Source organism: Cynara cardunculus (genome assembly GCF_001531365.2).
Source record: "Cynara cardunculus var. scolymus isolate 2C chromosome LG 7, CcrdV1, whole genome shotgun sequence".
Taxonomy (NCBI): domain Eukaryota; kingdom Viridiplantae; phylum Streptophyta; class Magnoliopsida; order Asterales; family Asteraceae; genus Cynara; species Cynara cardunculus.
In genome coordinates, this window is record NC_037534.1 from 11,750,536 (window position 1) to 11,764,093 (window position 13,558).

A 13,558-nucleotide genomic window follows, 5' to 3' on the forward strand; every position below is an offset into this window, starting at 1 on the left:
AAAAATCTGGTACACTTTGTATATGTGGTCAACAATTTAGGGAAACAGTCAATGCTGCACAGGTGCGCACCCATGAGCACCCTCTGCAGTGGATAGAAGCCCACTACTTAGTGGAATATGAATGCTTATTTATGTACTCTTTTCACAAGTGAAGTCAAAGACTCACTAGTTTGTTTTTAATATTAAAAAAATGAATGAAGCAAGAGGTGTTTGAATTAATGGATGCTAATTGGAGTTCACGCACAACATAAAATATGAAGTTGTATGTCTTTTTCTGTTGTGACATATGGGAACAAATATGAGTGCTCATTTAGTCATTTTATTAATAATCAATGTAGGACGGCATTGTTATGTTAACAATGAATTTAGAAAAGGAAACGACATTAGGCTTTGTGAGCTTAATGTAGACAGAGAGTTACAACAAAATATAGGAATAACTACCATCCTCGGGAATGTATTTGTAGTTCATTTATCTTATTGCACGAGTGTCACGGAAGGGTTTCACTTCTACTCTTGATTTTGGCTTAATGTCAACTGTCTGGAAATAATATGCTATGGTTTCTGATTCTCTCAATGGGTGCCAAAAGGTAGATGAGTAGGACCTAAAGGAGTTAAGTGGTTTGCCTGAATGTCTCGGATTTACTTGAAGATATGCAACTACGCCCTTGAGATAGACGGAGTTGTATATCCTCCTATGGAAATATTAAAAGCATTGCTTGAAAGTTCAAGGAAAAGCTACTTGGTATGCGAACATAATTGTAAATATTTCCTTTTGTAGTCCAAGGAAATATTAAAAGCATTGCTTGACTGTGAGGACCAGTCAATGAGTCAAAGCAAAAGTTGACTCCTCGTCCTCGTTTTCCTTGCATCACAACAAATGCCTGCATTATGGTGTATAGAATTAAGTGTTCCTCTAAAGAGTTCCTGTAGTGGAAGTGTTTTAGTTGATATACAAATTGCTTTCCTGGTGCTTTTGGACCAGATATTTCTTATATTTGTGTACTTGTCAAATGCTATCCACATTTCATCCTCCCCTGTACCAAAGTATTTTCGCCTTGTTTTGGCTTTATTGGGATGGTTTGCATTTGTCTATTCACCACCACAGAAGGTAGTCACATCCATAAAGTGCTATGTTAGATTGAAATTCCCCATAAATAAAGCCCCTTTCATATATCTGTGATGCTATGCTTATGTGGTTATGGAACCTATGCGTTCTGCTCCATAGGTGATCACAGATGATTTATATGGGTTTGTCACTTGGTCTGCACTTGCATTTATTGAAGATATGGTGATAGTGGTTCAAGTGCGCGCCTGCAGAAACTTCACTTTCCCTTAAAAATGGACAAAACATAGCTCTTTGAAAAATATCGTGCGGAAGAGAAATTATGAAGTCATTGTCATATGATGGAGTGCTTGCCTCTCTATCTTAAATGTTCGAGAGACCTTTAGAAGCCTTTGGGTGAGGATTTATAACATTTACTATATTAGCTTGTTTTTACTATTTTTGGCATAAAAATTAAAGAACAAGTATATACCATAGCTGCGCAGAACAGTAGGTAAAAAATTTCCAGAAAATTTTAGGTTTGAATCTATGTCATAGTTAGAGGAATCTAAGAAAATACCTTTTGTGATATTTTAGGGGAATTATGCTATTTTCTCTTGGCTCTTGGTAGGTTGTCACTGCCTATAACTATGATGGCTAATTTTTAATTTTTTTTTAATAGAACATGTATAATGAGAGGTTAAGGAACGTCTTTTGGTATGCTTTTATGAGCCTAACTGTTTTTATGGGCCTTGATAGAATGGTTGTCTTTTAAACATCACATGCAAATAAATGACTACGATGGAAGGCGGAAAACTGGTACAATACTCCTTTTAACCAGTGCTTCGGTGTCTGCGTTAGATATAACTCAACCACCTCAGCTTCTCCTCAACCTATGTCATCTAAACGCTCTCTCCTAAAAATCCTATCCCTTTCTACATGCATTTCAATTTGAATCCAATCTCCCATTTATCTGTAACTACAATCCATCCATGCACTCCTACCTTAGGTGAGCTCCTTTCTATGCACCATCCATGAAACTCTCTTGACTGCTTCTCCTGATGTCAATCTTGGCCAATTTCTACCTCTCTTAACGACATCCTCTTGGTACACCTCTCCTATTGAAATCAGTGCATTAGGTTGACGTTCAGATGATTGAGCCACCTAAGCTTCTCCTCATTTAGTATCACCCAACCTTCTCTCTTAGATCCTATACAGTGGTACATCATCCTCAACTAGAATCCAATCTCCAATTTTATAATTCACTTGTTTCTGTTTTCATCTCCTTGGTTCATATCAATCTTTAACTACAAAAACAATCCTGAATTTTCATGAGTTGTTGACTTGTTCAGTAATGTTCTTTAGGGTCATTATTAAGTTATACAAGAGTCCAATTTTATAATTCACTTGTTTCTGTTTTCATCTCCTTGGTTCATATCAATCTTTAACTACAAAAACAATCCTGAATTTTCATGAGTTGTTGACTTGTTCAGTAATGTTCTTTAGGGTCATTATTAAGTTATACAAGAGTCTTACCCTATTTTGTAACTCCCTTGATCCATTCAATTGTAATAACAATGGGATCACCATTCATTAATGACTGGTTTTCCTATAACATGGGACTGCTTCTTGTTGGGTAATTAATTATACCAGGGAAGTTTCTCATTCTTTCCCTGTAGCACACTTAACTCAACAAACCTAGAATTGGTAGCTCCTGAACATGAAGATGCATATAAGTAGAAACAAAGAGATTCAAGCAGTTATTTGTTTTTCTCTTGTAATTTTGTGAACTTTTCTTATATTCTTTCTATGGGCTTCGTTCTTGTGAAGGACTCATCTTGCCTCTAGCTTATGCATAGATCAAAAGAACAGGGACTATTCATAGATGTTGAATGATGAGAGTTTGCTTTGGGTGTCTTTTTAGGATCTTCAGATCTCCAACAGAGGTGTGTATAGATTCTATTTTAGGTACAACACATATATTAGGAACCCTCCCTCTAATATTTGCAAAACATTTATCGTAACAACACTGTTATTATGGAACATAATGAATTGAAGTTTGACCCTCTTATTACTGCAAACTACGTTACCAACCCTTTTTTAGTCATTCAGATACTTGCAATAGATGACGTTGTGCATTGAATCTAGGATCAGAGAAGACATTTTATCTCAGGTGGCAGCCTACCCCTTTGGTGACACATTTTTCTCTACGTACATCTTCGTTTATCCATGTATTCATGAAGCAAAATCAATTCATTCAACTAGTTGACTGAATATCTGTGACATCTTTGAACATCTCTACATACATCTTCATTCAAGTGGCAGCCTATGCTTTTGAACATCTCTAACGTCGAACATGAGCAACTGAACAAGTTGACTGAGCTTTTATTGATTGAGCATGTATTTATTGCGACTTTTGCAGGTTGCCATATTTGTGGTTCTAGCGATGGTACTACGATGTAAACCTGATGTTTTGATCAGTCTTCTGTCAATAATAAAAGAGAGTTCTAAATATCAAGGGACAGAAAAGCTTCCTGTCTTATTGTGGACTATCACACAGGTAACCAATTAAAACAAGTACTATCTTTTGGAGGATAAGAAATTGAAGATCAACTTTAGTAAATAGTGGATTTTTAATAGGCTTGTCAAGGAGACTTGATTGTGGGGCTGTTCATGTGGGTGCACTTGCTCTTGCCAATATTGAGCAGTAAATCAGGCTGTAATCCTCAATCCAGAGACCTTATTTTGCAATTGGTTGAGAGGTAAGAAACATTTACTTAGAACCTTATCTTTAAATATATTTATAATTGGAAAAATCACCAACCTAGCCACTTATGGCTCAAAAATTCACCAACTAGCGTTTTTTTCGCAAATTAATAGCTAGTAAATCTGCAAATTGGCTTAGCAAATTTGCGGATTTCATTTTCAGACATTTTCTGTCAGATAGTGGCCATATCTTAAGCCGAAAAGCAGAAGACTTGCTTTCACGACCACATTTTGTGTAGATTTGCGGAGATTTACTTGGCCAATTTGCGGATTTACCAGCTATTTCGTGATAATGTTTAAAGAATGGCTATTTCTGGTGATTTTTTTAGGCAAAATTGGCTAGTTTGGTAATTTTCTCTTTGTAATTCCTTTATTGCCAAGACATCCACTCTACTCTTGGGATAGAGGATAAGTCTGTATATACACCCCACCTCCAGGTAGGATATTGGGCTCGTTTTGTTTGGTTTGGGTATTATTAAGATGTTAATTCACTCACAACTGTAGGATTGTATCTTCCTCAAAAGCTCGTACAATTTTAGTCAATGGTGCTGTGAGAAAGGGGGAGCGCCTGGTGCCACCGGCAGCGCTGGAGCTTCTGATGGGAGTTACCTTCCCTGTTCCTACAGCTCGGCACAAGGTGACTGGCTCTTTGGGATAACATAGCCTTTTTTTAAACTTTTCCATGTTAACTTGCTAAATAAGTAACTTAAAATCAACGAAATTGGATTTGGTATTTTTCCTACCAGGCAACTGAGAGATTTGAAGCGGCCTACCCCCTCCTAAAGGAGGTTGCTCTTGCTGTTGCCCCTGGCAGTAAAGCTATGAAGCAACTTACACAACAGCTGTTACCCATTGTTGCAAAAGCTGCTGGACAAGGCTAGAAAAACTTTCTTCTTTTTTGCTTGTCTATTCTCTCTTTGGCTATGTTAGGCAAACTAGCTATTTGCTTATAAGCTAGCTGATAAACTAGTCATGTTTGGTAAAAACTAGCTGAGAAACCGGTTGACAACGTAAAATTACTAAAAAGGATAGGGTTTTTGGTCATTTGTGTAAATATATAAGGGGCATAATGGAAAGAAAAAAGTGAAAAAGCCCATCGAACTTATTGGAACGCTATCTGACTAGCTTTTAAAAAAAACTAGTTTATGGCTTACCAAATGGGGTCCTTTCGATAAACTCATAAAATAAGCTAGCATATGGTTGCCAAACATGGCCGTTGCGGTATCCTGAATTATCGACATAATATTATTGATGCCTAATATTGAATGCTATTTACAGGCAATAACGCTGCTCTGGCAAGTGAAGGAAGCAACATCTTCTTATGGTGTTTGAGTCAAAGTCCCGACTGTTATAAGCAATGGGTAAAACCATGTTGAATGTCATTTTAGATATTTCTCATTACTTGTTTGTTGTTGCTTGGCTCTATATGGTTCTCACTGTAACATTAAAAACAGGACGACATTTATCTGGATAATCTTGAGGCTAGTATTGTTGTTCTGAGAAAGCTGTCTGATGAGTGGATGATTCACTCGGTTAAGCATTCAAGTCTTGAGCCTCTGAAAGCAGCTTTGAAGAGTTTCTGTGATAAGGTAACTTATTCTTTATAATTGTTTGATTTAGTTGAGGGATATGATAATCCATACTTCTCGGAAACCTCTTTGTCTCGTGGGACAGAGGTAAGGTCTGTACATCTTGCACCCCCAACCCTACCTTCATGTTGTATATATTAGGTCTTTTTGTTTTAATTTAAATATGATAACGCGTACTTCTTATACTACTCCCTCCATCCTGCAAAAGTTATATTTGAAATATTTGGGGATCTCTGTTCAATATCTAAAATACCCTTCAATATATAAATGAATATTGTGGATCCCGGTCGATACTACTAATTTACTTATGATGATAATAGTAGGCAAACAGGTATGGTTTAACAATCACGGGTATGGGTGTTTTTTTTGGCTGAATGGGGACAACACACCATACCATGCCCGTCTGTGTGAATAAGTCATGTGCAGTGCGAATAAGCCGCAAGTAAACACCCTTTTATAGTTGGCCGACAACTATGGAATTCATTTCGATTTGCTCTAGCTTTTCGCAAAAAACAGATCTTGAAACTTGTCTCATGTCTACATGCACCCCACCCTCTCAGCCCCCACCTCCAGGTGGGATACACTGGGTTCGCCTGGTTTTGTTTATATGAACCAATTCGAAGTGATTTCCTTTACCAACTCTGGTCTCTGATTGTTGCATTATAGAATCAGGCAGCATTGACCAATGGAGACGGTACCCATGAAGCATTATTGAAAGAGGCAGAGAAGCAGTGCAAGATTCTACTAGCAAAGTTTTCTGGGGGCCATCGTTGCTTGAAGGCTACAGCGTTTCTAACGATTACAATGGCTGTTGGTGTTGGTTTGATCGTCAAAGACCCTCAATTCTGGAACTTGAAGGAAATGGTAGATTTCGACATTTTTCGGGCTTTTACTTCTCTCTCTCATCATTGAAGTAAGCAGAGAAAGGCATAGAGGTAAGTAAATAGGTGAACCCATAATAAATAATGGGTAGAGGGAGATAAATGAGTCCGTTTTAGGAGCTCGTATGCGGATGGATATCATCAAGTCATAGATATATATTTAGTCGGAAGTTTTAAGGTATACCGAAACGGAAACATAAACATAAGGTGGTTTGTTGTGCTTTTATTCTGGAAGGAAACTGTGGTATATTTATGGTTTGTGCTTACAGGAATCAAATATTACCCGTTTCCTGCCACGATTTGGTTTAATAAACATACCCAAATTCTGGCAGGAAAACCGGATAACCATGGTTATTCGGTTTAATGACCAAAGGTCTGATCCCCAGCTCACCGCGTCGGTGGTCGTTAGAGCATCTCCGGCATATTTCTTCAAATATAAAAAATAAAGATTGATATAGAGGTGAATTTAATTTTTAAGATTTTAAATTTTAGAGGAATATATTGGAGATGGTGGAGGAGTTGAGGTATACACCTTTGTTACATTCCATTCTTATTTGGTCCCTACAAATGGTTTGTTTTATAGCTGAAAAACCATCACCTTTTCCCATTATATATTCCAACTTTCCTTTTCTTTTTTCTCAAATACTTTACTTTTTTAATGTATTTTAGGTTTAATTATGAGATGAATAAGATTTCTCTCTCTTATTAGAGTATACATAATGGAGATTTTTGTTCAGGTTTTTCCTGTGATTTTTATAAAAACTACTGTTGTAGGACATAGATTTTTGTACAATCAGAGGTTCTTAATAGAAGTCAGATACTTAAACAAGAACTTAGGTTCTTATATACATTCTTTTTTATGTTATTATTTTATAATTATTATTTTTTTAATAAATTTATAAAATATGTAAGTTACAATTCATTAAAAAGTATAAATTAATTATTATATACAAGTTTTTGTAATAATAGTTTAATTTTTATTTTCGTTTCTTGTAAATTTTTATACAAGTTTTTGTATAGTTTAATTTTTAATTATCTTATTATATTATTATGTTATATATATATATATATATATATATATGTCATCATATGAGTCATTTCTCACCTCTCCGTTTCAACTTGGTTGAATATATTTGATCGAATCGAGATTACGAGTAATCTATACTAGTGTGGGAACCGCACGTTGCGTGTTAGCATGAGTACTTTGGTTAATGATACGAAAATTGTTTATATAAATATATGTTAGTTGTTTAATATAATCATCAACAAAATTTTAACATATATATATACATACACATGTATAGAGAGAGAGATATTTGTTTAGGAATAAAGTTGTAAAATTAAATAAAATGAGTAATAATAATTAGGGGTGCTCAAAAACCCGTTGAACCCGATCAACCCAACCCGATTTTTTTTTTTTAAAAACGAACCCGAGGTATCCCGAAGGTTGATTGATTAAAAAATTAAGTAACCCGACTCTATTGGGTTGAAATCGGTTTAGGCCCATTAAAAACCGACCCAACCCGATGACCCGATTGGAAGCCCAAAAGTAAAACACACGGGAAAGCTTTGCGTCCATCATTTTCCGGTGCTCCTTGCCTCCTTCCTAAACTCAAATCAACAAAACTCAACTCCCTAACCCTAAATCCCTAATACARTCGAGTAGCATAGCAGCGGCYGAGAGCAGAGCAACATCGACACACAYAGCCGTGCGACGGTGCGAGTTGCGAGAGGCCGAGAGCAACATCAAGATTCGAGACTGCCTTGCGAGTTGCGACATCGAGAGTTCGAGAYAGCCTTCGATTTACACARCCTTCGATAGCATYGACAGTTCGACACAGCCTTCGGTTCGGAYAGCAACATCGAGAGTTCGAGACAGCCTTGCGATACATCGACACAGCCTTCGATTTACACAGATAAGGTAACACAACACCTTYGATTTACTGTTAYCGAAGTACATAGCTTTACATACCTTCGATTTACTGTTAGACAGYTTTCTTATCGATTTACATACCTTCGATTTACAGTTTTACAACCTCAATTAGTATGGTCACYAGAGGAAGACATGCTCTTATGTGAGGTAAAGTTTACAAAAATCCCCCTTTGATGGTTTGTGGTTCCTCCATTTACCTTTCAGTTTCTTGTTCACGATTTACATAGACTTTAATATGCCTGTCWTTGTGTGTATTAATAAGTGCATATTTCAAATGGTGAATATGAATTCARGATATTTGGCATTATGCTTGTGTCTTTTATAGCTTGAGATTGCATTGTAGCCCTACCATATTAGTTGCATCCGTTATGAAGTTCCAAAATGCAAAGGTGGTTGCCTCTTTGTTCTTTTAACCTATTGATATTGTGATATATGGCATGACAGTATTTCATGTGTCGTTTATGCAATCCAATCCTGTTTATTGTGCTTGTGGACAGATGTTTTTTGCAACTTCAGTTCTGCATGTACACCTCATGCAATGGGAAGACGGAAGCTTAGTTGAAGGTGCTGTAAGTAGATGCAATGGTGTTTGGGAATCCATTGATCATGACAAAGTAAGTCTATTTTTCTCTTACTGCAAGATGTCCACTGACGAGTATAAACTTGACATGAAGTTCCAAATTAGTTGCATCAATATTCTGGGTCTGCAGGTTAGGGAGGTGAGGGTTGTCAATAGAAGCTGTAAGTTGTTCGGTTTTCATATATGAGACAGGACTGACAATGCTGTGAAGATTTAGGGGTGATCAAAAACCCGATGAACCCGATCAACCCGAACGGGTTGGGTTGGGTTGAAAATTTTCAAACCGCCAACATTGGGTTGGGTTGTTAAAACAACTCCAAACCGATCAACCCGGGCCGTGAGCACCCCTAATAATAATGATGGGGGTGTGGATATTTTATGCATTGTTTGTCTGATTGATGATAAAGTTTTTTTTCTTTCTAAAAAGAGGATGATACCTTTACCGATTTTTATAAGAAAATAAATAAATGTACGTCTAAATCGCACATCAACTAATTATATGTAAAGATATTAACCAATCATTAATACATATAAATTACTGTAGAGAACAATTCATTGTTATAAGACGAATGATGTATATAAATAACAAAAACAAATACTCTCTCCGTCCCAAAATAACTGTGTCCCCATTTCTATTTTAGTTTGTTCAAAAGTAAGTGTCCACTTTCAAAAAGTAATGTCTACTTTCCAACTCTACTCTTAATTATGAGAGAGAATTCATTAATCTCTCAATTATTAATAATAGAATTGTCATTTAATTAATTAAAAAGTGTAATGATTGCGCATTTAAAATTATGAACATGTATTTTGGGAATTAAGCATGTATTAACACAAATTTCAAAATATAAATCAATAAATATATGTTTTTATCTAATCAATAAATGTTTGTATCATTAATATTCTAATTATTATATTGATGATATATATATATATATATATATATATATATATATATAGACTTGGAATCATATGAGACCAAGGGTTTTTCGTGAGACCCGTAAGACCAATTCTCAACCATTGGATTAGATCTACAATCAGAACATTCATAATCACAGAATTGCCCCGAGACTTCTTAATAATCACAAAATTGCCACCATGCAACTTTAGACCATTAGATCATTAGCTTATAAAGTTGATCAATGAACATAAATTGGTCTTATGGGTCTCACGAAAAACCTTTGGTCTCACATGAACCCAACCCTATATATATATATATATATATATATTACATAGATCGAAGTCAATGTAAATTAATAAATATTGATCAATTAATATTATTTATCGTCACTAAATTTTAGATTATGGAGAGAGAAAGGAATAGATTGATATAATGTAAATTAAAAAAGTAAAATAAATTGATCTATATATATACATATATATATATATATATATATATATATACTAGGTTAGATCTCGTGTATTATACGGGGTAATTTGAAAAAATTAAATATTGTCAGGAACTTATCTTTCATATATAAATGATCATCGAAAGTACGATGCTACTTTAAACTTGTACTCTTAAAATAACTCTGAAGTATATAACTTTTCAGACTTGAATTTAGAAATGAAACTATATCAATAATTAATTAAAATGTAGTTAACCCTAGAATTAAATTAAATTTAGAAAGAAACTTTATCAATAAATTAAATTTAAACTTAGAAGTAAATTTAAAATGACTTTTTAGACTTGTACTATTAAAATAACTCTGAAAAATGACTTCAGACTTGTACTATTGAAATAACTCTGAAGTATAACTTTGAAGTAAAACTCTTCAGACTTCATGCTCTGTATAGGCAAGCCAGAAGCTCTGCATGCACTATGCAAAGGCTCTACATGGTACTCCGTCTGGAAAAGAAGACTTCAGAATTCGGGTGAGCTAACTCTGAATAATGGCTCTTCAGACTTGTACTCTTGAAATAACTCTGAAGTATAAAATCAATCACACTAAATCAGAGTTCAGACTTCTAAGTCTAACAAAAAGGACTTTAGAGTTTAGACTTCAGAATTCGGATAAGCTAACTCTGAAGAATGACTCTTCAGACTTGTAGAAGACTTCAGAGTTCAGACTTCTAAGTCTGAAAAAGAAGACTTCAGATTTTTTTTTTCTAAGTCTAAAAAAGGATTTCAGAGTTTAGACTTTTAAGTCTGGAAAAGAAGACTTCAGAGTTCAGACTCCAGAGTTCGGGTGGGTTAAGTTTGAAAAAAACAGACTTTAGAGTTTGGATGAGCTAACTCTTTAGAATGACTCTTTATACTTGTACTCTTGAAATAACTCTGAATAATGACTTCAGACTTGTACTCTAGAAATAACTCTGAAGTAAAATTCTAAAAAATGACTTCAAACTTGTACTATTAAAATAACTCTGAAGAATGACTTTTCAGACTTGAATTTAGAAACGAAAATATATCAATAATTAGTTAAAATGAAGTTAATCCTAAAATAAAATTTAATTTAGAAATAAAACTATATCAGTAAATTAAATTTAAACTTAGAAGAGCGTCTGTGTCAAATCTGAAGACGAAATCTGAAGACCTTGAGTTAATAGTTATTCAAATACCCAATATTTTTGAAAAAAAACCTCATGATAAAGTTTGCATCATACAAAGTAAGACCAACCAGAGCTCCTCTGACATCTAGAAGCCAGACCACCCAGAGGGGCTCTGTCTTACAATACTTAGTCTAAGTCTTAAAGACTTATCTTCAGAGTTCAGACTTCTAAGTCTAAAAAAGTAGATTTCAAACTTATTTTTCTAAGTCTAAAAAAAAAACTTCAAAGTTCAAACTTCAAAATCTGAAAAAGAAGATTTCAGAGATCAGACTCTAGATTTCAGAGATCAGACTCTAGAGTTCAGATGAGTTAACTCTAAAAAATGACTTCAAAGTTATTCTCTTAAAATAAGTCTGAAGTAAAACTTTTCAGTAAATTAAATTTAGAATAAAATGAAGTTAACATGTATCAAATATTTACTCATGACAAATGTGAGATAAGCAAATTTAAGAGAATGACCAACAAGTATCAAATATTTACTTATGACAAGTCTTTTTTTAACATAACCACAACATTTATAATTAGTTGAAATCTTTACCAACAAACATAAACTAAATTAAACCACAAAACCCTCATCTGCTTTTTCTAATTTACACCAAATTCTACCCTACAAACCCAAACACAAACAAGCTGCAAATTAGTCATTTAATTGGCTACAACTCCGGCCAACTCCGCCTGCACTTTCCGGGGCCTACCTCTTGGCCTACCACCACCACTCGCCGCCACCACCTTCACCTTCTTCGCCGCCGGTGCTGCATTTGGATCCTTCCTCGGCCTTCCTCTTCCCCTCTTCATCTCCACCCCACTCTCACCCTGTACTACTGGATCTTGCGTTTCTACACCACCCGATGGATCCTTGGCCTTCGCCGGCCGTCCACGCCCACGTTTCAAAGGAGCATTCGGGTCGGGTCGCATATAGTTGTTCTTCACGAACACAAGGTCGCCGCTGTCCTTTAATTTGTTCAGATGATCTGTCAACTCGTTTATGTGTCCATCTGGTAAATCACCGTATGTCGATTCTATGAAGTTTGATATTGATGACTTGTTTGATCCTTCTTTCTGCTTTAAACCATCAATGGCTTCCAAAATCATCTGGATCATAAATTGGATTCAAATTTCAGATCCCAATTGGAAAACAATTACAAGATTTGGAGTAGAAAATTGAATGATTAATTGTGTTACCTGTGGGTATGGGGGAAGTGAAGCTGCCATTGGAAGTGGAATTGGAATTGGAGGATGATGAAGAAGACCCCACAAAAATGTCAGCTTCAAAGAGAACAGTTGCAGGTGGATTTGTGGGGATGGAGACGATGGTATTTATGGGTAGTTTGAAGAGATGGACGGCTGTGATTGACGGAAGGAACTGTGGCGCGGATCGATTACGTGGCAGGTGTATTATTGGTTCAAAGTGTTTTTGTTTGTAGAAAGAGTAAACTTTAACACTTTTCCACCTTATCTCTTTGATTAAATTACGTTTTTAGTCCCTGTGGTTTGTTAAAAAGTTCAATTTTTATCTTTATGATTCTGAATATATAATTTTTACTCATATAGTTTATAATTCATTTCTATTTTAAATCTTCTTATACCTAAAAATAATATTTCGATCTTAAGGATGAAAATATAAATAAATTATAAATTATGAGAATGAAAAACCAAAATTTAAAACTATAGGGATGAAATATGCAATTTTTAATAAACCACAAGGACAAAACGTAAATTACTCATATTTTTTTTATCAAAATAAAGAAGCAACGTGGTCAAAGTTCATTGGCTATCTAGGTTATGTTTAAGACAAATTATTGGGTGAGTTGGGGATAAATTTTTGAATTAAATTAATTATTCTTTTAGTTTATTAAAGAAAAAAAGATATTTTATATTTATAAGGAGGTTGTATATTTAATTAGAATCATATTTTAAATTATATACATTTAAAAATCTCTAAAATAATTTTGTAAATTCTAGTCCATTTTGTATAAGCTTTTTTTTTAACGGTGTGTTGCAGGGCCTAAAAGTAGGAAATTTATCTTATAGATGAAAATAATAATCAGTTACAAACTATAAGGATGGAAATCGTAATATCAAAACCACAAAGATAAAAGTCGTAATTTTTTTAACAAACTATAAATTATTTTAGGGGTGTTTGGTTAGCAAAATGAAATTTGTTGGAATTCGATTTCCTAAAAGAAATTTGACCATGCGTTTAGTTGCACGTGAAGT

The 13,558-nt window shown here is 34.7% G+C and overlaps 2 protein-coding genes across 2 annotated transcripts in view; one reads left to right on the top strand and one right to left on the bottom strand.

Annotated features, from left to right (window-relative positions):
• The window catches only part of LOC112515799, an 8,098-nt gene extending 1,559 nt beyond the window's left edge, over positions 1 to 6,539 (top strand). Inside the window, exons 4-10 of the mRNA XM_025122730.1 lie at positions 3,465 to 3,602; positions 3,683 to 3,804; positions 4,313 to 4,445; positions 4,555 to 4,684; positions 5,087 to 5,169; positions 5,263 to 5,397; positions 6,064 to 6,539. Of these exons, the coding sequence (XP_024978498.1) occupies positions 3,465 to 3,602; positions 3,683 to 3,804; positions 4,313 to 4,445; positions 4,555 to 4,684; positions 5,087 to 5,169; positions 5,263 to 5,397; positions 6,064 to 6,309 (987 nt within the window). The 3' untranslated portion in view covers positions 6,310 to 6,539. The remainder of the gene's footprint in view (positions 1 to 3,464; positions 3,603 to 3,682; positions 3,805 to 4,312; positions 4,446 to 4,554; positions 4,685 to 5,086; positions 5,170 to 5,262; positions 5,398 to 6,063) is intronic.
• Positions 6,540 to 11,816: 5,277 nt separating this feature from the next.
• On the bottom strand, positions 11,817 to 12,760 carry LOC112515900 (HMG-Y-related protein A-like). The gene is made up of 2 exons (XM_025122865.1): positions 12,524 to 12,760; positions 11,817 to 12,433 (listed from the first exon to the last, which is right to left on the bottom strand). The coding sequence occupies exons 1-2, from the start codon at positions 12,551 to 12,553 to the stop codon at positions 11,987 to 11,989; spliced, it is 477 nt and encodes a 158-aa protein (XP_024978633.1). The 5' UTR covers positions 12,554 to 12,760; the 3' UTR covers positions 11,817 to 11,986.
• Between the last annotated feature and the right edge of the window lie 798 nt (positions 12,761 to 13,558).

Bases quoted from the DNA above. Each gene is read 5' to 3' on its own strand.
- LOC112515900 (XM_025122865.1), bottom strand. From the start codon at position 12,553: ATGGCAGCTTCACTTCCCCCATACCCACAG. The intron at 12,434-12,523 runs GTAACACAATTA...TTTATGATCCAG, and splicing joins CACTTCCCCCATACCCACAG to ATGATTTTGGAAGCCATTGA.